Here is a 27992-nt window from a genome sequence, read left to right on the forward strand (position 1 = left end):
CAACGTTTCCAATTACTATCGCATCAAATACAGCTAGCTTCGAATACTTCTATTACCACACACGACTACAGCTTTCCAATAAAGTGGCAACCTCTCGAGAACCATCAAATTAATTTATTCCTCGACAAAGCGGGGTGCGAGCTTCTCAATGGAAACAAAAATGTAAGCAAACGTCTGTTGCATGTGTATTCCATCTTAATCACCCCGGAGCTAAAACTAATCCTAGAGCTACCCCTTAATTACACGTTCGTTCCCCATTCGTTTCGCCCTCAAGCGTCGTCAGATAACAGGCATTTTCTAATTTCACAAAAACTCACACGCTTGGCCTTTAACGGTCGAACGTGGACCTCGAATTTCGGCCGGTCGAAGGGGCAGGACGACGGTTCGATGGACTGTAATTAAGCGTGGGATACCGTAGCGACACGAGGGGGTTGCTCGAGGGAGGGTAAGGCTGGTCTCTCCCAGCAGCCACGTTCGCGAAAGCGATCCTCGGACTTACCTGGCCGGCTTATCTCCTCGCCTCGTATCGATTTTTGCGAAACTGCCGGGAGACTGCACCGGAAACGAAAACGTTTAGGCAGAGGCCGCACGCCTACGACCGGAAATCGTGGACGCCGCCGGACTAGAATCGCCAGGGCTTATTCCAATTGCTCTTTTCTGGGTAAACGCTTAAACAAGGGATCGCGATAAGGGAGATACTCGAACAGAGGCTTCCAGAGTCGATATTTCGCTGTCGAGATGTATTCGACGGACTCATTTCTCGGTTCTCGTTATTGCTTCCTCTGCGGTTTGCTCTTTTATTTCGCGTTTCATTTGTTTTCCATTGAGAATTATTTCTTTCTTATTTTTTTTTTGTATAGGTGCAGTAGAATCTTTGGTTTTGGATCAGACCTCGTGATATTCGTTCATTTCGATCATTTTAGTGAAATATCTTCAATTAGTGAATCTTCATCTTTTATTTTCGAAATAATTATCTTATTTTGTCTTCCAAGGTTGCTAATAAGCTTTGATCCTCTATTTCAATAGTGCTAGACAGACATTATGATAATGTTAATAATGGAATAACGAAGATTTACGATAAGAGTGGTCTATTTAATAAATTTAAAAGGAGGTATTTAAAAAGTTTCCTGTCCTGAACTTTCTCGCATTAGTTTTTATCTTCACGAAGAATCTTTTATTAAATCCCACGAATTACGCTGAACTCTTTTTACCTCGGACCACTGTTCTCTATTTTACACAACCTTATCCTTCGAAGAACTTTGGAAAATGCCACGAGTTACGTGCCCCGCTATTTTTATCTCTTCCTTTCCTGGGTGGCTACAGATTTTTTTACTGCCTTCACATTCGTTACTCAACTCCTTGAAGAACTCTAGATCTTCCAAAAAGTAATCTCTACTAAAAAAGGAAATGTTTTCAAATCCTTAATTAACATATTTATAGCTGACAATAATAATAATAATATTAATGAAAGTAACAAAGAAACACGCGACATGTAAACAGGAAACATGTTACTCGATCATCCAGCTATAAAAGTAAGAATACAATCAATAATAGCGACGATAGCTATAAAATTTGAACAATAATTAGCAGAAGTTCGATTGGTTCAATCAATCACTCATAACTGTCGGAAATATATCGTTCTGGTTCCCTGCCACGAACGTGACAGGGAAATTCTCCCGGGGAACGTGCCGAAGAGTGATGAACGAAAGTTCCCGCGTCGAAGTTCAGCCCCGGGTTAGACCGTTTCGCGTGGTGATCGATAATCGGCCTAAAATAGCGGTCGTGATATTAAAATTAAAATCTGCACCGGCTCGAACCCTAAATTTAGGGTTGCGTTCAGAACGGACGGAGGCCCCGTGTACTACCAGCGTGTTGCCCGATAAACACAAGCTTTTATCGCGGCCTCTCTCGTTCCTTAATCTTGATCGAGAGCCCGGATTTACCACGGCCGTTTGTTCGTCGAAGCGAGGACGCTTTTAATTAGCGATAAATTCCGCGGCCAAGAAATCGGAATCGCGAAGTACAAACGAACGTTTAATCCGGACGCGCATCCCTTAACGCCATCAACCAAACGCATTTTAGTACCATTCGTCGCTTCTATTGCACCTTTATTTCCCTCTTATTCTTCTTCTATCGTTTCGAAAATATTTGTATGGCATTGATAATGCATATTATTTGACCTTGAATTCTTTTCTTTATGGTAATTTTACGGGGATGGTATTTGAATTTGTGGTAATTGGTTGCGTGAATTATTAGTCGTAAAGATTGCATGCTTTAAGATTTTTTAAAGAATAATATTTCGATTATTTATGAGAGAGTCTGAAAAGGCGTCTCATATTTGTCATAATGTTTTGAGAATGTATTTGTTTTTGGATAATTACGTGATTATCGAAACAAATAGCGAATTAACAGCACTGGAAATGTATGTATCTCGTTTCGTATGGAAGGCTTTTCCACGTCAGATGTAAACCGCGTTGGGAAATTGCAAGCTGCCAAAGCTCGTTGGAAAGTTGACGATAAACCGTTGGAACTGTCGGCACGGCGGGAAATTGCCAGCCGGTGGAACTTATCAAAAATTCCACGTACCTGGAAATGTCAAAATCTCGACCGGAAACCTTAACACGTCGCCGGTGGATTGCGGAACGTCGAAGATTTCCGTGTCAATCCCATCGATCGGGAAACAAACGAGGTAAAAAATATGCGCATCAAACTAAAACTCTCAATTTAATCTCTTAAACATACAAAACTGAGAATTAAGTAAATATTTTACAGAATCGAATTCTTTGTGTACATAGTATAAAATTAATAGTAATAAAAATTGAACAAATATAAAATCCTATACGTGCAAGTAAAATTAAACAACTTGGATCGATGAATATGAAAAATGTAATAAATTTACACGTACGTTGTAGCAAAAAAAGTTAGGCGTTTCAGTCCCGATTATTTAAAGAAAAATTCGAAAGATTTGAAACAATGCCTTGCACCAAAATTTGTATAATTATCTACTCGTTATATGGTTAGTAAAAACAGGAGAGTAATTGAACACAGTGAGATTGAAGTAGTAAAATCAAGAGGGAACGAATGGCTCGGGGTGATTTAGCACAAACTTCCATTATTAGCTTGGTGTGAATGTAACGTGGAATAGTATGAAAAGATAATAGCTTTTTGTGATGGACGTGACGTCATTGGTATATCCCATCCAATTAAAAAAGCGATTCAATCAACTTTCCTATTTCTTTTTTTTTTTTTATAAAAGTTAGTAATAAAATTGTAGAATGGTAACGAAGTTTTTAACACCGGTGAGATTACTCCTGCGATATAAATGGCACCATAAATTGTTAAACATGGAGGTAATAAAGAGGAATATTAATAAATATAACATAATTCTTGGAATCAGATAAAGGGGAAGCCGATGAAAAAATTATACGATGTAATGTACATAAAAATGTTCTCTGGTTCTTCTCATTTATTAGTCCGTGGGAAAATGGAAGCGGGGAGGGAAGTAACTCGAAACGAGTGGCTCAACGCAAACGTTTATTGTAACCTATAAATTATAACACACAGGTGGGAATAAAGACAGAGAATTTTGTCGAGATTTCAGTGTTAATCTTAGTTAAATCGACGCAAGGTACAATGTAACTATAATTGCTTGTCGAAACGATCAAAACGATCAGCCGCAACAATTCATAAAGCCGCCGCACGATATCTCTCTTTTCCTCACCCATACTTGCACCCTTCGCAGAGCTTATCATACGCGCCCCGGCTGTATCGTTATCATACCAGGTTGCGCAGGCGCAATCGATCGTCCCTCTTGGACACGCGTTTTTCACCTCACGCTAGCTCCTTTTTTCCCCCTTTTTTCTTCATCCCCCTCTCGCTCTCTCTCTCTCTCTCTCTCTCTCTTTCTTTCTCTCTCTCACTTTTTCCCCTCGTTACGCCTCTTTCTGGGTATCGTGCAATCGTCTATTCATGCCTCGAAGCGAAAAAGCCGGCGGTCGTTGAAAAATCCAGAATGGAGGTGGGCTCGTATATAACACGAAAAACGGGCAAATCGATTGTTTCACGGTAAACACACCGTCCTACGACGGTTCGGAAAATACACCCGGCTCAAGTGTGTCGAGGCTACTTTTAGGGCTGCCACCCATGTTCCGTAACGTGTCCGTTTTCACTGGCCACGGTGCAATGCCTCGCAAGGAAGCGAACGCAACAAGGAAATGAAAGATTCCTGCAAATCGAGAACGGTTTGCATTTATTTTCTTGTTAAACAAATATTTTCTTGCTTCGAATAATTTCTTCAGGGTATGAAAATTGCTCGATGTTGCGCGATACGAACGACTGTTATTATATCGTGATAAATAATTAATTTCTTTGGAAATTTATCTCTTCATGCTTGTACAAACGGATATGAAAAAGGTAAAATATAGTAATTTCGCCCTTCGGCTGGGAAATGGTTTTTTTACTCAGGAAGGGGTGGCAACCCTAGCTACTTTAAAAGATGCACAGCTCCCTCAGGTACGTTGGCCGCCCCCACGACATCGGGCCGACGAATCGCGACCTTTTCTTTTCTTTCGAGCGACTTATACTCGAATTTTGAGAAAATAACTGTCATTCTCTTCTAAATATTTCGAGTCAACAGAAATTGAAACGTTTCTCACGTTATAAAAAAAAAAAAAAGAAATTTTATTAAACGCTAGTAGAATATATGCATAGTAAAATTGAGAATTTATAATAGAAAATAATTGAGAGAAATTAATAATTATATATTATAATCGATTACAGTTTCTTTACTTTAATTTTAACTGTGGTACTCGATAATGATTGATGTATCAATGATAAATAAATAAAATGTGCTTTAACAAATATAAACTTGTGATATGCTATTGACGGAACTGAAAGGAACGATCTCAGACTCTACGTGTGGTAAGAGATTAATTAATTTAGCGAAGAAGCTGAGTTTATAGCAAAAACTTATGGTGCTAATTATTGTCCCTTTAAAACTCCCAATGGCCGTCGAAAGTTTCCGTCTAAACTATTATCTTCTTTCATACCGCAGAAATAAAACGCGTCACTCCATTTGATTCCATTGCTTGCAAGAAAAATTTTATTAACTCTGATCGAGACTGAAATCAAAATTATATACAAAGTTCTCGTGGCAACAGCACGATCGTGTGTACGATTTGTATCGCCGTGGACACGCGTACATGGAGGTCTCTCATTTTCTTTGACGAGGACCGAACATAAAAGTACCGATGTTTAATATACGCGTGAACGTGTATCGCGCGTGGGCGTTCCCACCATTTAATATAAAGTTTGAACATCTGTAGGCCATGCTATGCAGAAACGTGATAACGGAGGCGGTTAAACTTCGAACTTTGAAGTATTCTAGACTGAACAATTTTGTTGCAAAATGAACATTCCCAGCGTGGCTCTAGGAAAGTTCCTCTAGGTCGTTACGAGGCATCCTCCGGCTCTTCTGGGATTTGTTGGGAGTTTAAGAAAGAGTTCTAAATGGATCTTAAGCGCGGTGAATGAAATTAGATTAATCGCGATGTATAAAAGAACGGCGAAGCGTGAACCCGGGGTTCTGATGTTTACAACCTACGCGTTTCAGTCGTGATGTAATTACAGTACGATTAAATATTGATATGTATCCCTTAAGTACGACAGCCCCTGAAGGTTCTCCTGATTGCGTAAGTATTATTCGATAGCATTCAAGAAATATAGACACACATTTATATTTATAATAATAGACACCGATACTTCGTCGATTGAATATATCTGCTTTAAAACGCTTCGATTCAGAAATGTACAATTCACATTTTTAATCACGATACGATTACACGTATTTTACCTCCTCGATTAAAATGTTCTGTCTAACAATTAATTATACTCAAGGATACATCGAAACGACACGTGTTTTTCATACGTTTTCGAGTAAAATTGATACGTACCGTGCAATTCGCATGGATCTGAAAGCAGTTCCAATTATTTAGAGCGTTTTTTTTTACTTTCGTTCGAATGATCGAGATGTTAGTCAGGACAGTCGAACCAAGGAGGACAGCAATTATAATCAATAATCTCTCGAGTATTAGTAAATTTTCCTCAACATAGTTAAATATATAATCATTACTCGATTGTTTAGGGCTTTTGATTATTTTCTAAACATTAGCGCTTGAAAAAACATCTCGAAAAGCTCGTACATACGTATACTGATATTCATTTTTTTCTTCTTTTTTTTTGTACAGCTATAATTACTTTGGAAAAATACTCTATTCGACTCTATCGAGTTTATATATTAACATTGTCAAACGTCTCTGTTTAAATATCAAGGATGGACGCGCATTAGTGACAATTTTTCGCGCCACAATCCCACCATCGTCACTCGCCAACGATGCCTCGCGCTATCGTTACCGTTTGTTCTCGATACTTCTGGCAACGATCGAACAGATTACAATGGCTTGCGTTTCTCTGATTGGAAAAAAAAAAGAGGAGAACCAAGAAAAAGAAATGGATACACGTATATATATATATGAATTATTCAGGAGCGCAGGAAATTGTCGCCAGCGCGCGCCTATTCCACTGAAGTAGATACAGACAGTGATTATCTACAGGCGGAATCAGTAGTGCGGGTCAAGCTTTAGAATTTCCACGGCGGTGCGACCGTCCGCGGGCATTTAATTATTAACAAAGCCGCGTTTGCTTAAATCGAGGTGCTGCGAGGCCTTAATTAACTGGCGTTTAGCGGTTCGTTTCGCGGGAAAATATTAAAAGTTACGATAACGGTTAATTCGCGGCTGGGAAGACGATGGTTTTTAATCACCTGTTGAATGCATTTGCGAGACCGCGGCGGAGAACTTTCGTTAAATTATAGCTCTCCCGATTTTTTCCTTTTTTTCTCTTCGAAAACGTACTGCGCGGTTCAACTTTCTTCTGACTGAGCAGGATTAACGAAGCAAATGACGGGTGAAAAGTAGAAGGTAGAACGATATTCTATGCATTTAGTCAGACGGGGAGCTCTCATTTTCAGAGTATCTTCATAGATTTTTCTTCGCGATTGTATTAAAAGCTACACTTTTTCCGATACATTGGGAACGTTAAATTGAAACGAAAGTTTTTGGGTATTTCTTTTACAGTTAATTCGAGATATTCTGTTGAACGTGCTTTCGCGATGCCATTAACGATTCACCCTCGTGGCGATCATAACTGAAACGTCTGCAAATCGGATTCGAATTTCGCTTTAATTTTGTTTCGCTGAGTTACGTAACTCTGATCAGATTTGAACGTGATTCCATTTGATCGCGTTTACGTGTCGCAGAAGGTGCGATTGGTATCGTACCGGTTCGGATCCCATCGTCTTTCGCAAATCCCATAATTTCAACGGTCTTTCACTCCGTGTCTCGATAAAAATTCAGGCCTCCTCGCCTTGACTCACTTTCGTATCATCGTAGACAGATCGCGAAACCAGAACTTTCCTGGAATGTTACCCTAACTTTGCACCTGGGTGCGTGTTCGCTCGCTATTCTGAACGTTCGCGAAAGAATCCAGGCTAAACTACTCGGTTATTCCGCTATCGATCAACTTTTCGAACGATCTCAGTTTTAATTGACTGAATTCCGGTTTCGTCATATCGAATTCCCCGTTCTTCTTGTTGCTTCATGAAAAAATACTCTGCGTCACCACTCTGTTTGTACGTAATTATTTTCAGAGTGCTTACTGAGGTAAAGTCCATACACTTGGAGAGTCTTTTTTACGCGTATCGATTACTATGGTATACCTTTTGATTCGTTATGTATAATTACGCGCACTGGTTTCGTCCAGAACCACTGCGGTTTCGAAAATCTCAATTAAATCCAAGTATACACTAACGATTAATAGAAACTCGCTCGAAACCTCTGTCATATAATCATTAACATTCACTTATCTTTTATATACACGTATATTTAATTGCGATTATTATTATTAGAAGAAACAGCAGAGAATTGCCTTTCCACGAACGCGTTTAATCGAACCAAGAGGGCGTTTCACGAAAAAATTGAAAATATTTTTTTTGCATGCTCTGATATCGATGCAAGCTCCCGCGTGAAATTCTCCTCATCGAATATCCTCGCTAATCATCCGCGTGTTAATTTTCGCTAATTGATTACGTCGCGCACAGAGCGAACCGCAAGACTTTAAACCGATCCAAAGGAAAGAACGAAATACGTAAGTAACGGGAGGAAATAGAACAGTAAGAAAGCTCTGAATGGATGAGGCAAGCATCGCACATTTATTCGAGAAGCATGAGAAGACGAAGAAAGAAAAAAAAAAACAGGCTAGCTCGGTCGAGATTCGACGGCGTTTTGTCGCGCGTGAAAACGAAAAAACGGGGGCTCCGGCCGAGAAAATTGACGCAGAATGCTCTCGTGTTCTCTTGTGTTAACGCGTCCCTCCGTGTTCGTGTGTACGTGTTACTCTCGTGTCCCTGTGTATATACAGATATATCGTCTAAAAATATATCCTCGTAGCTGGCGACACAATAAAAATGCGCGCAGCAACGCCTGCATATCTCATCGCTCGTACGTGTCTGCGCAGATTTCTTTTCATCATTTTCTTCTCGCTGCTCCGCAATGGATAACGACTGGGGGGGAGGGGGAGAATGTTCGTCACTACGTGGAAATTAAAGCTAGTCTACGTCGTATCAAAAAAGAAGCTGTTTTTGGAACGGTGGCGGCGTGTCACTTTTGTCTGTGTGTGTGTGTGTCTGTACGGCGAGTATTCGTGTACGTGTCGCGTTTTCAGAGATCGTTCCCGTCTGCTCGACGCTTCTTTTCTCACTTACGCGATCACTCACTCCCGGTGTACGCCCTGACGTGATTGTTCTGATTGTTCTCCGCTCACTGTCGCACTGCCACATTTACTATTCGATGCACTGCAACGCCCAACCGGTCGCGTACTTCCGATTGATGCCGCGCGACAATCGGTGCGGGAGAACCGGCAGGTTTTATTCTACGCGAAAAAACCAGTTCAGAATGTGGAATAACGTTTCCTCGTTCCAGGTCCCGGTTTCGAGAGGATCGAGTCTGAATAGTTGAGGGCTGCGCGCGTAGTTGACGAACGCCCACGCTGCAAATATTCAGACTCGATTTTCTCGAAACTGATGCTCCTGATGGAAACACGTCACGCCTCGTTCTCGATGCATTTTTGCGCGTAGAATATGGAATCCCTTGATTCGTCGCAACTGTCGCACTTCCGTGGATTCTAGCGAAGAGGATTGTGGTAATTTTCAGAGCGATAAATTATTTGATGATTGAAGTTTTGATATATTATCTCGAAGAGTTAGATTCACGACCGGTTAAGCGTTTAACAAGATAGCAATTGCCGGAACATCGCACACTGAACAATAGATTCGCATGCGCGCCGCTGTGTAACCCAGAGAACAACAGCCACTGAGCAACAGGACCTGTTCTAAGTAAATTCTGCGTGTCGTACGTGGTGAATATTAAAAATATTCTGTTCTGATGAAAAATATGTAGCGTAGATTCTGATATGTTCAGTTCGCTTAGCCCTCCGTGACCCAATGTCCCCTCGAGAAGCCTCGAAACCACTGCGAGCTACCAAGGCCACGTACAAAACGTGTACTTTCAACGAAAACAAATGAACGGTAGAAAAATTCCTCACAAAATATCGGCTGCCAACGTATTCTTCCATTCGAGTCGTTCGAAGCGCATGTTCGAAGCCCAACGCGAGAAAGGAGTCTCCAAAGTGTGTGCAGTGGGTGACAGAGGGTTAAGGATTGCAACCCTGTATTCAGATGACTCGAGTTAAACAAAGTGCTCCTCTTCCTCGGATTACGTCGAACTACGAAACGGAAAAGCGATCGCGAACGAATCTGGCACTTGACGTGTGGCTAGAAACGAGAAACGGTGGCCTCGCAACGAACGAGCGGCTCATCCGCGACGAAGAAAGCGGAGGCGCGCGTCGGTTGGCCGCCTGGGGGTTGTTCGCGGGTCGATGGACCAGGACTGATCTGAGTTCAGACCTCGAGAATCGAAATCACCGCCCCGTTCCGCTCGTTCGAGCGCAAAATGAAACTTTACAATGTACAATCTAGACGCTGTAATACTGAATTGACCTTTTGCGAAAAGGGGATCTTTGCTTGACGCGTACATCGCGAGTCACATCCTTCGCCACCACCTATTCGCTCCTCTTCGTCGTCCTCTTCATCGCGCGCACCTTTTTATCGTATATTGCGTATATAGTTGAGCCTCGTCGGTGTCTGCCAATTCTCATTTCTCTCTTTCTCGTTTTACCTCGAGAGATTTATGTATACCCTATCGATAGTTCGATACAACATTATTATTCACATAATCCTAGGAGTTTTTTGTATTTTTTTTTTTCTTGTTTTGCTTCTTTAATCGTTAAATCGTAAATCCTTATAGCCTAGTTCGACGAAACAAAGTATATACTCCAACGAATTCTAGAAGGCTGGACACTCTCGGGACCACGTGCGTTTCGCGTTCCAATTTTGTATTTTTTTTTTCCTTTTTCGTTTTGTTTCTTTTAGTAAACAAGCAAACACACGGCAGTACAGCAAACGCAGGTCTCGTTTGCCTCGAGACGCTTCGAATCGTCGACAGCCTGATCATTTCCTCGCCACGTGGACAGGCTCGTGAAGCGTACCCCTGATTTCTCGTAATTCCTCTTTTCTATATCTCGTCATCTTTTCGTGTCAGCCTTGGAAAACGATTTTCTTTTGCTTAACGAATAAAAATATCTCAGTGCCTCATCATTCGCGGTTAAAAGACTTCAAAAAACGAAAAATTTCGAAATTTCTTTCATCGTGCGATACATGTATTAATTTTATTCAACTAAAAAGTCCGTTCTTCCAAGACCACGAGTCGCTAAAGGACACGCGTCCTGATCGAGGAATCGAGCAAGGGTACGCGTGGTGCGCCTGTCCACGCGGTCCACGAACAGATTTGCAGATTAAGGTAGGTAATCGCCTGAGACACAGTCAAACATTTACCGCTAAGCTATATATAATACGTACTTCTAACGAGGAGGTTAAAGAAACGAGGAGAAGAACGACAGGGATCGTCAGGAACGCAACAGGAGAAATCCAGCAAGGGAAGAGGAAACCAAGAGGGTGGATGATTCAGCCCATTTATGACTGCTCAATCGCCGATTTTCTATCGAATCGCCGTCGCGAAGCATTTTGATTTAGCTGACTCGAATAGTGTCCAATTTACCGTCGTGACTCGAGCATAAATGGCTGAACGATCGAGGGCGACAGGGGCCACGCTGGACGCCCACGTTTCCAGAAACGGAAACGGTCGCTCCACAGTGGTCCGCGTCGCCAAACTGAAAAGGTGGTTCGTTCTCAGTCTTCGAAATCTGTAGTAGTGTCGTGTCGTACGAAAATAAAGTCGTCGAAGGTTTTGGAGTTCACACGGCTCGCGGGAATCGCTCGATTGTTTTTTTTTCTTTTTTTTTTTGTGATCGCAGCCAAGAAGGCTGCGAACGGGTCCGACGACGCCATCTTGGTATCGAGAACGGTCCCGCTTGGCGTCCTCGGACGAACGTTACTGGTATACGCCCCTTGAAACCTCGGACACCCTTAAATTTGTACTTTAACATGAGGATACCTGGTTGCCATGACGGGCGGCCTCGTGTTACGCGTTTCGTACACGACGGGAATTGATAATCGATACGAGCAATAAATTCACTCATGAATATTTATAAACAATCGTTAAAAAATTCTGCTAGCATAATCGAATATCAAATTTGCCGCAACACTTGGAAAATTAATCGACTAATCCTCTATACGTAATTCATAATAATTATCAAACCTCTATTCCCAATCTAAAATTCGTTAAACCTAGAACGAATTAATTTAATTAATGAGGAAATTGAATGTAATTGAACATTCATGTTATTCAATAGAATATTTCAAAATCGAATATCTATACATTGAAAATTTAATTAATATTGAATTCATAATATAATTGATTGTTTTATGTTTCACGAAAGTTATTTCCTGTAATTCTGTAAAGCAAAGAAAAGAAGAGAGTACACAATTTACCAATACTTAAATTAATTTAACTAACACGGAAGCTTAATGTAATTAAAACAGCAATGATTGAAATTCAAACATTTCAATGTAAATTTTAAGCAGAAATGAAATGTAATTAGTTAAATAATTAAACTTCAATTAATACGAAATTGTAATATCATTAATTATATTATGCCAGTTATTTTCAGCGATTATCACAACAAGTTTTCCACGAGTCGCTTGCAATAATTAAAAAAGTTAGTCCCTAAAGAGGTAAACCCAGCGAATTCTCCATAATGTACAACAAAATGGCTGCCATTTATACGAATTATACTCAGAAGCATCAAATTATGAAATTTCGCAATATTTTCGAAAGATCTCGGGCAATCTGCCGTTAACCAACAGACTCTCCCGTCTGTCGTGAAACCGAGCCGGAAAACCGGCGTCAATCGCGCAAAACGCGACGTTCGAGCGAACATGAAAGCCGCGGGATCGCGTCCATTTACCCGTAAGAGGAAACAGCGCGTCTGTCAAATTACGCCGCGTTTATTCCCGCCGTGGCGCGGACACGCGTCGAAAACGAGGCCGCTTCAGAATCAATCCGCACCCCTCGGCGAATCGAGCACGGTTCCACAGCCGTTATATACAGACGTACACAGGGCACGTACATATATATGTATATATTTCAGCTTTTCGAGTGCTGCTCGAGAGACGATTCATCTTTACGTTCCCCTGAGTTTGATTTCAAAACGTTGAAACACCTCACTCTCGCGTGCACTCCCTCTCTTTCTCGCCCCTTTCACGCGTCCTCACACGCACCTAACCCTTCCTCGCGCGCTCTTCCTCTCTCTCTCTCTCTCTCTCTCTCTCTCTCTGTCTCGTTATTTTCTTTTTTCTCTTTTATTTTTTCTCGTCTTGCGCGCTCCTCCATTTTTCTCTCACTTTCTCGCTCTCCTTCATTATGTCTGTTTACGGCTACGCGCTGGAAAAAGGGGAGAAACTCTCTGCAAAATAGACGACGCGGGAGAACGGGGAGAATGCGAGCGGGGTGATCGTTCTCACGCCGGCGCGCGTTCCTCTCGCGAGCGGAATGCGGCTTGGTGAACCACGCCAAGGAGGGATGCGTCTCGTCGCCTTTTCCCGTTCAAACGCCAACGACGGGATTATTTCACGGTGGCGAGGGCCTTCGCAAAGGTGTGCCTCGAGCGTGGGATACGATTTGACGCCGCTCGACTGAAATGGTTTCAAGCTTGCTTCGAATTTAGCGGACGCGAGAGATCCGCGGCTCGATGGATCGAGACTTTGGGTTTTAATCAGTCACGGGCGACCTGGTTTCGATTGAATTCGATTCAATTTAGGAATTCGAATGGTTCCCCGCTTTTAGGGTCCGATAAGGGTGTTTGGTAAGCGCGAAGTGTGACAGAGGGGCTCTCGATGTCTCTTAACTGGATTACTTGAAAATTTTCCAACAGCATTACGAACTGAGAGCAGAGGTACGAGCTAATTTTGATTACATTCGATCAAATTGTTGAATTTAGCGTGAAGAGGTTAGATAAAGTGTGAATTATAGCATCTTTTAGTAGCGCTTTTGGGACTAGGAGATTTTTAATCCTCGGCACAGTTCGAAGTTTTAAGGACCTCGGAGTTTTAGGCGTATTTAAGAACTTGTCGCTTCGAAACTTCTACGGTTGAACGTGTTTTGAATTCGAATGTTCAGAGAAAGAGGGGTTTAGATACGTTAAACATTATTTAAATGTACGCCAGGGCAAGGTGGACGTTTGAAGAGCAAACCTTTGAAACTCGAACGTTTCGAACGGACGTGCAATAACGTTGACGTATTTCCTAAAGCTGTATTAACGGAGCAACGAAATTTTCAGCACGCACGGATTAAACGATCTAATAACAATCCGTTCGCTAATTTCACGTAACCCCGTTTAAACCTGCTACTTCCATTTCAACGAATTCCAGCTCTACTCCCTTTTCTAATCGAAATCCAATCGCCAATCCTTGACAGTCAACAAATCTCGCTGAGACTCCTTCATCCCTCTCGTATATTGCTCGCAAGAGAAACGTTTGTCTAGCAACGAAACGAAAACCCTTTATATGTGTGCGGGTACACGAGAGCACGTGTACACGTACACATACACGATAATATATATCATATACATATTATATATTGTATTTATATTTATATATATATATATATAGGTGAATGTATAAAGAAGTAAACTCGTCAGACTTATGATTTTATGCATAGGTCAGAGGTTCATCGTCAACAAAGGAATTAGCGTCCTCTTGCCCATCGCAAAATGGCATCTGCCAATACGTCAAGGTGAGCTTTCGTCTGGAACAGACAGAAAACAATGTTTGCTTGTGGTAGTCTTGACGGACGTGAAACCAGGTTGTTTCGTTTAAGGATATTCGTAAACAGTGAAACGCACTGCTGGTTTAGTAGATAAATAAATGAAGGTAACGAGGAAAATATTTTCCAATTATCATAGGAAAATGAAAATTTTACAATTCCTTAAATTACAAATACACGAGTATTTTCGTTTAAACCAAATCTTTCTTTGAATACAACAATAAAATTAAATATATTACAGTGCATGGTAACAAGCAGGTAAAAGTGAAAAGAAAAAAACGAAAACGTATACCAATATTCTACATACACATACAAGGTGACCAAAAGTATCGTACAATAGATTCCCAAGTGCGATAAAAAATATCTTCTCACGATTCTACGGAACGTTAATTTAATACGTAGCGTGACAGAGGCAGAGGACCATCAACCGCCCTCAAATTGCCACCTGTAAGTGTCATCAACCGACAATTCGTTCTATATTCGGATCCAGCCCCCCAACGAACGATCGCGTAAAAAAAAAGGAGGACGAAAAAAAAAAAAAGCAGGATTCGTTAAGTCAGTTGGCGAACTTTCCCTTCGAAAATCCGCGCGCGTTCCCTCGCGAGCCGGTTCTCTACCTGCCGCTGATCGAGTTCGAGAGCGTGGCGTTGTACTTCGGAAAATCCAATTCTGCCACGAGCTCGACGCGGCTGACTTTAATCAGATCCGTGCGGGCCACCCACACGCTGATCAGGCCAATTCCGTTTCGAGGTACACACGTTCTTCTCTCTGGTAGCGGGTTACGGTCTACGGACACCGGGAAACGGGTGGCGGCGGCGGCGCGGCTCGACCAGCCGGAAGGAAAAGAAGCGAATATCGATTTCAAAGAGGCGGCGGAGAGACCGGGCCGGAATCAGCCGGAGAGAAAGGTCAACCGTTCGCCGGATGTGAGGGATGGTAAATCCGCGAGAGGGCGAGGCGTACTCGAGATTTCCTCCTCTCCCTCCCGTATTTTATCCATCTTTACGTTTGTTTGCCCGTTACGTTGCGTGAAACAGGTGAACCGTTGGACAAACTATCATTGTTATTAAACGAGCTACCCTTTTTTTTTTTAGCATTACCCGTAGTGTTTGTACGGGTAGCTCGTTTGTGTAATTAATGCGCAGTTTAGTTCCGCTTTTGTTCCTGGGGGTTGTACGCGCTGCTTGCGTTTCCTGATTAAGCATAGCGTCCCTTTATCACGATCCACCAAATGATACGTTAATTATCGTACACGTACCGTTCGTAAATTTATCCGAGACACTGCGCCAGGAATTTATATCGCACATTTATAATTCATACTTAAACTTCGTAATTCATGCGTTTCAATGTAATTAAACGAAATACTGTTAAAAGGAAACATTCGTATTCCCCTTTGTATCTTCGCGATTCTTACGTAAACGTGTCAGCTATAACGTTATGATATATATATATATTTGATACACGACTGAATAAGTTTCCAATTTCGTGCGTTTTACGTAAACGCACTTTAATTATCCTCCACGTTCTAAGAAATTCCATTAACAGGGCATACCCTGGCTAAGTCTGACGTACTGGGCTAATTAATTTCAGGATGATCTTTAACGGTAGCAAAACATTCTCTTCATAGGAAGAACAAATTGAAGTTCGTGTAGTCATTATTAATTCGCTTGAAACAATATCCCGTGTGACATACTGTAAACCTTGTAAATTCCGATATAACAATGCGTAGATGCACGTTTAAAGAAGAAAAACCGTGAATTCCATCGATCCACGTAGCCTTAAAGCGCGCCCCGTCGAAAGAACACACCTGTTTCACGTACTCGTCGCGTCAACCGCTCGGATACTCGTGCCAACCCTTGTCTGTCCGCTTTGCTTGTTCCTCGCCGCGGAACTTATCATTCTAGGCACGTGCAGCCGCGCTCTAATCCCTCTCTTTCAGCCCCCACGCCGCCTCTTCCGTTTGCGGGGAAGAATCCTTGTGAAAATCAGGAGCAATTGTTTCTCCATCCACCCTCTCTTCCTTTCTCACCCCGTTTCGCCCCCTTCGCGCCAACCGCTATCTACTCGACTGGCTGTTTCCAGCGAAGCCAGCGGTACACGCGTTCGTCGTCGAGAGAATTAAGGCGAACGAGGCTTTTTTACAAATTTACGCGCGAACGAGACAGTGCAAATTGAGCTCCTTCTTACTCCTCAGCGAGATTAAGTTCTCCATTGCTGTGGAGCACTTGCGCGCGTTTGATATGGGTGAAACGGTCGCACCCATGCGATTCTCAGTGAAATTAACGAAAACGACGAGGCGCACCTTGGACGTACGTCTTTGACACTGATAGCGTGTCATAAATGATACCAAATCGTCTGAGATGTCGAAGAGAAGAAATAGAAAAGAGAAGAAAAGGAGACGTGTCCTCTGATTGAGTTAAAGAATCGTTGCTTGCTGTTGAAATGAAATTTTCTTTGATAATACTGTTGGAATGGTAAAAAAAAAAACGAAATATAAAATTATATCAACGGCTGCTCGATTCCCTATATTTTAATCTCTGAAAGCACAGAGGAACGAGGAAACGTAAACATGCAGATGCTCGAAGTGTCGCATAAAAATTGCAGGAAATTGCAGGATATCGATAGGGTTATTTACGGAGCACGCTGTCACGAGACGATTGATTAGAGACTTACAGTTTTGTAAAACATGCAGGCTTGCCTGTCCTCGTCCTCGCCTGTAGGGCAGTCTATGAAACCGTCGCATAAGGCGTGATCGTCGATGCAATGGTATCTACCCATCCTGTCCGCGGTGGGGCACGCAAACCTTTCCATCCCGTCGTCCGAGATTGGACACTCTGCAAAAGAAACGATCGCAAAATTACAGCGACAGTCCCGATCAAAGCGCCAGGCGCTGTGAAATGCTTTCTAATTTCATTCATTCGCCATTCTGCATTCTTATGATCCCGTTTTGAAATTTTTGCATAAACATTTCTTCCTGTTTTTCTTTTTATCGACATTACTACTCGCGAAATGAATGTTTTAGTGCGAAACGGAAACAGAAAAATGGGAGTACGCTAAAGTTTTATATAGTGGAACGAAATTGTAGGAAATGCTCGGTTGGCCGACTCTCCTGCTGGACTTGTACATCCTAATCTACTGGCCAGCGTCAGTGATGGGTTCATCATTGCTAAGAGGCTGAATCAGTGAACTTTGTCTGTTTAGACGACTAACAAACTACTCAAATAGAGTACAATTATTTATACAAATATCTGTTTTATAGATCTAACTGAAGAAACGAAATTGAAGCATAACATTGTGCACACTATTCTGAGAATAAATTATAATTTATGATTGTAAATAATAGAGAGAATCAATTTAAAAAAAAAGAGAAGTTTCACGTTTTGGATTATTAGAAATATTTCTCAATGAATGGTTTAACTTCATATTACTACTTCATTCAATCAATCTTCAATTTCGATGCTCTTCAACACCCCCTTACGCCACTATTTTACAATTTCTCTCTTACCATCGCACCCTTTCACTAGATATTTCCCAACGTCCAAGAGAATCACCCATTTTCTCTCCACGTCCCCAACTTTATCTCCATCTTCGCGTCCCAGAGTTTTCCTCGAGCCATCAAAGTATTATAAATTTACCTCCATATCGCGGTCCTATTTTCGACTGCTCGACCAACCCCCTTCCAAACGCGACGCGCTAGCGTTTCTATTAATTTGCCACTATTTCCGTCCAGCCTCGGTATATAATTTTTCTATTACATTGTTCACGGTATCGATCGCGTACTATTTTTATGCAAAATCGACGCGGAACCCTCCAAGGATCAGAGAGCCGTGCTCTTCGCGCGAAATTTCCCTGGCAAGGTTGCGGCACCGTTTCAACGGCTCGCATCGTATGAAATCCAATGGCATCGGAAAAATACCAAGGCCCTCGTTAACATTTTCATTCTATCGATCCCAGTCGGACGCGCGTTGTTACATCGCGACGCGCCGGTAAAAACGCGACCGCGAGCCACCGATAAATTTGTCGGGGGGGCGTGATTTCGATTCGATCGTGGTCTCCCCGTCACGCGTTTAATCGTCGCGCCATCGAGCACCAGAGATTAACAGTGGCATCGACATTGTATCTGCCCCTCGTTCGAGAGCCTTTTTTTGCAACGCGAAATATGATTACCACCGCCAGACGGGGAATTTGCCCGCTACCCTCCCTCGAGAGCTCGTCGATCAAATTGTTTTCTCACGACCGGGATGAGAGCGCGTTTTAAAAAACGATTTCGAAAATCTCGTCTTTCGCGAGAATCGCGCACAGTTTTTTTTTTTTAGAGACGAGGAGGACTACGAGAGGATTCGATGACTTGGCATCTTGAGAATGTCGATTTTTTGTATTGAGAAAAAGAGGGGAAAATATGACGCGATAGTGGAGTGTGACGTCAACGCGACAACATCCCACTTCGTTAGTATAAACGGAGAGTGCTTCGAGTTCATCAATTTAAAAAATTCCATTAGCATTCCCCTCTTGATGATACGTGGGTGATTAATGAACGCGTAGCAGCTCGCTTTGGAAATTGATATTATCGAATCAAGGAGTTTTTCAACCGGTTTTTCAGCTCTCATCGTACGATAGCGTGATTTCCGTCGTGGGTCTGTTTTTCCGTGCCTCATTAAATTAACTCTATTTTCGTTCCTCTCGTCTCTGTTAATCATCGATACTTCGCTGCGTGTTTCGCACGTTCGCGGACGGTGGAAATTTCGATGAGCTACAAAAATAGACGCGCAAAAAAAATTAAACGAATAACAATTGGACTTTAAAATTCAAATATGCATCGCGACGAGAACGTTAACATATTTTCCAATTCTCAAATGTACATTAGCATTATCAGTTTCCAAATTTCCAATTGTTCCATACAAAAATAACCCGTTAACCATCGAAAATGAAAATGATCGTAACGAAAAGAAAAAGGGGAAAAAACCAGGAAAGTTCGTCGCGCAATGTCAGCCAGAATCCCAGCAAGGTAACCCGCGTAGAAGATTTCCATTAATTTGCATAGTACGCGCTCCTACGTCCGATCGATTCCTAATGAAGCCTTTGTTGGTAGGCAGGACAATAGTCGAATAAAAAGGACACGTATTCACCCTCGTTTGCACCGTCTGCCAGCGCAAATTCCTGAACAACTTACCCCCGTAACCGGGGCGGCTAACAATGCGCGACTATTTCTGACAGCTCCTCCGTGGTTGCAGCTGATCGCCACACCCTGTGTATGGACGCGTGTCCACTCGAAACGGATCGACGGAAATATCGCCGCTTACACTGGCCGAGCCAAGGTCGCCTTTCGTTTCTTTCGAGCGAAAATACACGGCTCACTTCCGCCGAGGAACACGCGGCGGACTCAATGGAATCGAGAACAACGCGAGCAGTTTAAGCGGGCCTCGAGGGACCTGCAATTGTGACAAGGGTGCCGACTAAATGTTTCATTCGAGTTACTTATCTATTTATTAAACCCTCATTTTATATTAATCGCGAATGAAATTTAACTAGTTCCACAGGATATTCGCATACATCGTCTGAGTTCGATTCTACAGGCATAGTGAAAATCCACAGCAAAGTATGCTTACGATTGGTACCAACCCTACAGATAAGGTTCTTGCTATCTGGTTTGGATAATGGAGTCTGGAAAGTGAGTCTGTCGGAGCAGTAACATCCTGTGTAACCTTACAGTCTACATCGTACAGATAGATTAGGTCTGGGACCATTGGGTGCACTGATTGGATACACCCTACTATCAACTGTAGAAGTCTTGCAGGCGAAGGCATCACATCTCGTTAAATCTCTGTCGACGTTCTTGTATTGTACTGCCCACGTGTTTCGAAGTAGATTTCCAAGTCAAAGAACAGTTGAAGGAACTCGACTCGAGAGTTGAAAGAACGTTTCAAGTAAAAAGGGGTTGTTTTAAGTGATCTCGTATTAGTTGAACGCTGAGCGACTAGATTAATTTGAAAGAGGCTTTAATCTTGGGCGATTTAACCCCGTTCGCGACCGATATCGTCGCCATTGAAATCGTCGGTTAATTTCCTTTTAACGGGACGTGAAAACTCGCGAAAGGAGGGAGGAGAGGCGAACGAGAAGGAAGAAAAGAATTCATTAAATTTTGAAGTATCGAGGGCTTTCTGGGTCGAGAGGGTGGCGATCTTTTATTTAAATACTTCCTGCGTTGTGTTGCGATCGCGATCAAAGGAGGGGCGCTTCCTTTTGAACGGAAGACGACGTTGTTGCACTTAAAGGGACAATTAAAGCTGTAATCCTGCCCTCTCTCGTTGTTACAATGGACGGCGAACAATATAAGAGACATTCGTAATGCTTTGGGATTTAGTAGAAGTGGGACGAGAAATGGAACGGAGAGAACGCGACAGCTGCGCACCATTTCAAATCATACTTAAGCGGATTTTTCTTACGTCGCAGTGGTTAATGGCGGAAAAATGCTCCCGTCTCGAATAATATTTTCTCACGATAATTTACGTCTACTCGATGGTACGTTCCACGAGAAATGTCTGATAAACAACATCTACGAAACAATCTTTCAGTAGAAACGGAGTACGACCATTATTTTACATTATTTATAAACGAAACAAAGTTTCACTTACTACACAAGAACTCACGTATCGTTATTATAAAAAAAGCGGTCCTAGGGGGTTGAAAAAGGTCACTTGGAACTTCCCCACTGTCGCTAGCGGTAATTGCGATCTTACGAGGCGATAGAAGTCAACTGAAATCGCTGGCGAACAATTGCTGTGAAATAGAGAAAGCAGAAAAGACGCGTGGAAGGTTTCGCAAAAGTAGAATTTCGAAAAAAAAAAGGATAGTAGAGGTGGTCTTACGTTTCGAAACTTTTCACGATTGGAGGGTGTACGCGAATCTCCGTGGTACGTGGCAAGTGTATATCACGGTACGTGTCCTCGATCACAAAGTGGCGCATTTTCTATTTTTGCCCCGTACCGATTTTCCGTCGAATGACGTGGGTGCAGAAATTGGTATCGCGTGATGACACGTATCCGTGGCCCACGCTGGTGTCGCGGCCCCGCAACAGGTGCGAGTCTAGCGTATCGGTAATGATAACCCGGTAATTGTCATTATTTCAATCTATCCGGACGATTACTGTGTCGGCTAGAGTGGTGTGGCTGTATCGAACGATTTCTAGAGGGGTGGTCAGGCCACCCCTGCCGGTGGACTCCCTTATTTGCCGTTAATTCCTGATGCAATTGCATGGACGCGAGATTGCAGGACAATGCAGTTCAACGACGAGTGCAGCAGCGTTTAAAACATTTTGTGAACGCGTAACATATCGCACGTGGGAAAGTGGAAAATTGGTTCCCTTTTTTTTCTCGAAGTGTCGAAGCTCGTCGCTTTTAATTGTAGATCGGTATTACAGGGGGGATTAAATTCAACATCCTTTTATTGTTCGTCCATTTCGATTTCATTGAATGAACGCTTCGTATTAGGGGCTCGATGTTGCATTCAATTCGATTTAACAGCCGCGTATCGCATTTTGGAGACATTGGATTAGTTGTACCTGATATATCGTTTATACAAAGTAATAATGTGCCGTAATGTTGTTTCCTATGGCAGTACAACGTGCAACATGACGTGAATGCTAATAATAACATGTTACTGAAGAACGGGATTGCTCGAATTTGCATATCACTTGCTTGTGCTATAGAAATATGAAGTAGAAATGCAACGTGACTGTTCCATATGAAACACTGTGGACTGGTAGAGCTACTGTACCACAATGATATTAAAATGCTGCAAAAAGATTGAAACAACAAAGAAACAACTGTCGCTAATTGCACAGTCGCCAAACACTGATCGATTCCCTCGACAAAAATCGGAACTTTCAGTCAGTCGAGTGATAGCTTCTTGTTAACGCTCGAGATTCTCAGAATCGCGATGCATCGCGCAGAGTGCATCGTATCAGTTTGATAAATCGCACTAGGAGGAAAAGTGGCGAACCTCAGAGCGTGTAGCATTATTCGATGCTTTGAGTGTCACGTTACTCGTATCTGGACAAACATAAGCATGCGAGCACAAGGGTATGCTTGAGCCTCGATATACGTGGCGTTCGACGATACTTCCGAGAGAAATTTTAAAGGATGATTCTAGAAGTCAAAATAAGACGAAAATGTGGTATAAGAAAATTACGTTTCAAGCTTTGTCGTCGGGTAAAGTGGGTTTGAAAGTTCTCTGCGTGTGCACTAACGGTAGGAGCCCATAATGCAGCGACCACGTACAACTGCATCACGCGACACGCTGTCTCAGATTCTTTCCGCTAATGCGCGCGTATGCCGTGATCTTTCGAAGCATTTTCAACGAAAATGAAGCGGTTAATGGATTTTTCTCGCTCTTTACGTTCGTTTTATTTCAACCTGCAGTATCACGCCTCAAAATTTCTTTCAGAAATAACTTCATATAAATGATTTCCATTACTTTACACTCATCGAACAAGAACCTAGTCAATTAATAATACACAAGTCGCTAGAACATTTTTACTAAACTTTGCTTCAACTATCCATTCAGTACGCCACAAGAACGACGTCTCATCAATGGCAGCGACAAAGCCTCGCTTCTATGCCTCGCATCGCGAGCTCTCGTTCAGGACGAGGTGCAGCGAAAATTGCGTTAACCAGTAATTATTAATCGGACGGGTGGGAATAGCAGGTCGGTCGATTTTTGGCCGCTGAAAGTGTTAATCAACGACACCTCAGCCGGCGCGTACGGGTGGCTGAGCATCAACCAGGCTCGAGGACTCGATAGACCGATTCCCGGGTGCCGCCTCCGCCCCCGAAAGGTCACTCGAGCAAAATTAATCCAGCGACCCGCGAGCCGCTCGTCATTTTTCATTCTCCCTTTCCGTGGAAACGGCTGGTGTGTTGCACCGGCGGAACGGAACCGGCGATTAAATTGTCACTTCCCCGTAATCCGTCCGGGCATCAGTCGGGGCGTGCCTGTCGCGATCCACCGCCGCGATAAAAGTCATTAAAGAGTGCCAGCCCGCGGGGTTGGAAATCGATACGCGCTAATGAACGAAAAATTCTTCACTAATTACGTGCGGCTACCTGTTAATTAACCCTGGAACACAATGCCACCCGACGTTCCTACGTACGGCTCCGCGCGCACTGTGTCAGCGGTTTGTTAATAAATATTCCGCGACCTACCAACAATTGAACATTGTTAACACCTGGGAATATAATAAATTTATGAGAGAACGCGAAACGCGAACGGGTAAAAATACGATGAGAAGGATATGCTTGGAGATGGAGTTCACGTAGCTTCTGTTATTTTAGCTACGTTTACGGAGACGTGCGGTTATGTTAATCTTGGTAATTTAACGATTCATAATTAATTTGTAAAAGGAATTTCTCAACTTTATACTTTAAAGAGAGCGTTTTATCGAATATTTTCAAAGTGATTAAAATACGTCAAGTTAAATCGGTTTATCGTGGGTTCTTTTATTTAGAGAATTTACAGTGGTTGATTGGAAATTGGGGTAATTGGTTATCGAATACGTGATAATTCAAAACAGCTCGCGGGTATTTCGCAGGGAAAAGGTACAGCGCGAGAAAAATTGGCCACCCTCGAAGGGGCGACAGCCAAAGGGTGCTTCGCGGCTGGTATCAGGGCGAAGAATTGCTCTCCGTTTCTCTTGCGTCATCTTCTTTCAGCGGCTCGATTTTTCCCGCGAATGAAAAATTGCCCGTTTTAAGTTCAAGGCGAGATGCCCATTCAATTAGTCCTCCCCACAGGATCAGATTCGAGAGTTTGGTCAAACAGAAGGGGAAGGTGGGTTTTGTCGTTCGAAAACCGGCTGGTTATCGCGTCGACCAATTTTTCGTTTCATCGTCGAGGCATTTGAAAAATTTCCAACTTCTTTGCCGATCAATTTACAACTTCAGACGTTTATCGATTGCTCGACATCTAAGAGGTGTAATCGTGCAACCCTTTCGCGACTGAAACGGCTGTGATCTCGAAGTACCATTTTCACTTCGTGGAATAAAATGACCACAGGACGGAGCTTAGAGAAAATAAATATATTCGTTAAATTTCTTATTAATTAAGATTAACAGTTACTATAAACTAAGATAAGTTTCTTTAATAAAAAAAAAAGTGATTGCGAGCAGATTGTCGACTGCATCGCAAAATTTGCACGCGTTCGCGAAAGGGTTAAATTCATCGTCTGAATTGTTGAATAATTCCATCGAGTCGATCCGGACGTAGAGTATGGTGGACTAAAGTAAACAAGTTGGATGAGATAGCGTGGAAAACGAGGAAGCGAGGAGACCCGTGGACAAAGTGTAATGGAAACCGCTGCGTTTCCATGGGTGTGTTTGTAGAGCACGCGAAACGCGACTTTTGAAATTAGTTTTAGGCGGCGAGGTCGACTGGGCGTGAAAGAACGCGGGGAATTTCTAAAATTCCGCGGCGAGCTCGTTAAAAGACAAGTCTCGGGGACGATTTGAACGCCGTTGGACAAATTGGATGTAAAGCCGCGGTTACACGTGCCGGAATTAACTTCCCAAATGTCAAACGTTCGGCCATTGCGAGCGGACGCCCAGTACTGACAGTGAGTTTCCGAAACGCTGGAAACTGGCACTTCAGAGGACGAGTTTCGTGGATAATTTCGATCCTAAGGGACGAATAGCCCATAAAATCGCAATTACACGCTGCTGAAATTACCGGTTCGAATGTCAAATGTTAAATATGGAAATTGCGATTTAAGCTGCGACAGATTCCGGCGGATCGGTTTCAGCGAGGAGGAGGTTGCCTCGATTATTTGTGAAAAGTATTGGCAATGCGATCAAAGAATTTTAGTCGTGATTTAATAAATTAGATCGAGTTAGGTCCGTGCGCGGCGATGTTTTAAATCTGTTTGGCATTGTAGACGGAATTAAACTTCGTTGGTTGATTTATTTTCAGACGGCATATCGAAGTTCTCCATTCGTTGATCTAATATTACGTTATTTCAAATCAATAATACTATCGAATGGATACGGAGGAGTTTCAAATTTCTGCCATTTACGTAGGCGTTTGACCCCCGTTTGTCGTCACGAAAACCAAAGATTCTATTAATTCAAACCAATTAAAAACTTTTCAATAATTACCGTGCAAGCAGAAATCGCGTATCTTCCATTTACCAATTTACATCACGTGCTATTCGACGAACCGACTTCGAGCACGACTGTGCAAAACGTTCCACCATCTAAATTTAAAGCAAAAAACTGGATTTTCCGGCGCTGGAATAAATTCTCCGGCAGAGAATCCTATATTTACAGAAAGAAAAAAATGGAGCAGAATTCCCATGCCAATTTAACCAAGCAAAATATACGAAAAACGAAAGTGCGCTGCTAGGGATTCTACTGAACTTCCCTCAACCGTGAAAACCTCCGTAACTTTTCTGCGCGAGCATTCATTTACTTTGAAAAATACAACTCTTGCAACGAAAATCTAGATTTCTCGCAGGAAATCCTAATAGCAACTACATTTTCAAGTAGCTTAATCCAAAAATCCTAATCCCTTAAATAATCAAGCTTTCTACGGGAAGCAAATTCAAAAAATGGAAGTTTATAGGCCTTTAATGGATAATATGATTCAAATGTTCCATCAAGCTACTTCGTTAAAAAATCTCTACACTACCAAAAGCCTAAGTAACTCTAAGAAAAAAAACGAACTCTACAGTTCCCAACCAACATCCTCAAAAAAAGACATCGATTCTCTCCTAGACTCTGCTAACAAATCTCCACCTGAGAATCCCAACGATCATTCCTGCTAAAAGATCGCAAACCCTCCTAAAAGATACTCGCGTCTTTAAATTTCAACCACCCTCGATCTTTACAACCACGCTGAACTTTACACCTCCACTTTCCTCTCGATAAAACGAAATTCCAGCGACTCGACGCGCGCGTCGTGGAAACAGATTCGAATCACCCCGTAACGAAAACCGAACCGTGGATCTCGGCAGACTCACCGATTTGCGGCACGTCGTACTGTAAGCTTCCCCTGGTGGATCTGAGCATAAGTTGAGATGCGACGCTGATGCCGTTCCCGTGGGAGGACGGCGGTTGAGCTTGATGCGGGGTGGACTCTGCGGCGAGGTCGATGGAGCGGCGTCCGACAGGGGGCATCTGGCTCCTCTTTCCGGGGGGCTTGTCCAAGCCGAACGGCGGCCTCGAGACGAACGCGGCCCCGTTCTGGTACTCCCGCGGCTTCTCTGCCCGCGGGATCTGGTCAGTCTTCATGTTCGTAGCAGTGTTCAGTTTCTGCTCGAATAGATCGTCGTAGCTGGATTGTCTGGTTTCCTGGAGGCTCCTGCGGCCAGTCTCGTCGTCGCACACCCTGATCGGTAGGCTGACGGTGTTGCGCGAGTGTCTGCAGTCGATCCTGAGCTTCTTGCCGCGTTGCGCGGCCAGCGGACCGCCTTGTTGCTGTTGCTCCTCGTGCAGGAGGAACTGTTCGCCAGGTTGCGCGGCCGCGTTCGAGTACTCCGAGTAGAGCGTGTTCAGCATGGCCGGGGACAGAGCGAAGAATACCGTCTGCAGCTCCCTGGGCTCTCTGATCATGTCGTCGATCAATATACCAGCTGGTGACCACGACGAGATACGCGGCTCGTCGTTCAGCAGCAGCCAGTTGGACAGCTCGTCCCGGTGCGACGCCTCTGGAGGATATATCCTGAAGTGCAACAGGTTATTGCCCACCGAGTTCAGCTCGCTCTTCTTCCTGATCCCGCTACCGCCGTGCCTGTAGTCCTGCTCCTGTGCACCCTGCATGATGATCACTGGACGGTTCCCCACGGCTAGGTCCAGCCCTTGTCCCACGTAGGTGAGAAGCCAGAACATGCACACCGCCATCATATATGTGCGCCTTCTAGCCGGGTTTAACCGGGCTCGCTCGAGTTAAGGGTGTCTGGCGACTGGTGTGACGTCTACTTCCGCGGTCTCTCGCCGGGTCTCGAGTCTTTTCCTGGCTTTATTCGGTCACCCTCGTTTGCTCTGCGGTTTCTATTTCTGGAGCCTCCTCTCTCGCACGTTCGCGCACGGTTGGCGATCCGTGGGATCCTGCGGGGATCTGCGAGGCCTACACGGATCTTCGCGCGCGCACCAGTCGAAAGGCACAACTCTGGAGTTTAGGCCGACTTTTCGTTAGCTGCGCGGGGGAGGACACCGACTTCGTTAGGGCGCGACTGAGGGAAGAAAACTCGGACGATGAGCGATGACCGTGGCGATCAATCGATAACCGTGTAGGCTTCGTCACATGGGAAACGACGTTCTCTTAAACGTTGCTCGACTACTTTCGTTCTGGCTCCGTCACCCCGCTCGGTCCCGCCCGTTCTTGCATCGAGCGTCAGAACGTCTCCTCGGGGTGAGATGGGGTGTAGGAGTGACACGCGTGACCCACGTATACGTTTCCTTTCTCGTTTCCAACTTAACTTCTCTATTTCTCTCTCTCTCTCTCTATCTCTCTTTCTCTTTATTTCTCCCTCTGTGTCTTTCGATCCCCGGTCGCAAACGTCCCAGCGGGATCACGCTAGCCTCGCATTTCCGTAATTCGTCAGCTTCGTAC

At 43.4% G+C, this 27992-nt stretch overlaps 2 protein-coding genes across 2 annotated transcripts in view; one reads left to right on the forward strand and one right to left on the reverse strand.

Moving 5' to 3' along the window:
* Window positions 1-13735: 13735 nt before the first annotated feature.
* LOC143430015 (uncharacterized) overlaps window positions 13736-27992 on the forward strand; it is a 94713-nt gene continuing 80456 nt past the window's right edge. Inside the window, exon 1 of the mRNA XM_076905972.1 lies at window positions 13736-13742. The gene's annotated coding sequence lies outside the window, so the exon portion shown is untranslated. The remainder of the gene's footprint in view (window positions 13743-27992) is intronic.
* On the reverse strand, window positions 14239-27387 carry Jeb (low-density lipoprotein receptor domain-containing jelly belly protein). The gene is made up of 3 exons (XM_076905986.1): window positions 26401-27387; window positions 17067-17227; window positions 14239-14375 (listed from the first exon to the last, which is right to left on the reverse strand). The coding sequence occupies exons 1-3, from the start codon at window positions 27281-27283 to the stop codon at window positions 14316-14318; spliced, it is 1104 nt and encodes a 367-aa protein (XP_076762101.1). The 5' UTR covers window positions 27284-27387; the 3' UTR covers window positions 14239-14315.

Source organism: Xylocopa sonorina, chromosome 12 (assembly GCF_050948175.1).
Source record: "Xylocopa sonorina isolate GNS202 chromosome 12, iyXylSono1_principal, whole genome shotgun sequence".
NCBI lineage: Eukaryota > Metazoa > Arthropoda > Insecta > Hymenoptera > Apidae > Xylocopa > Xylocopa sonorina.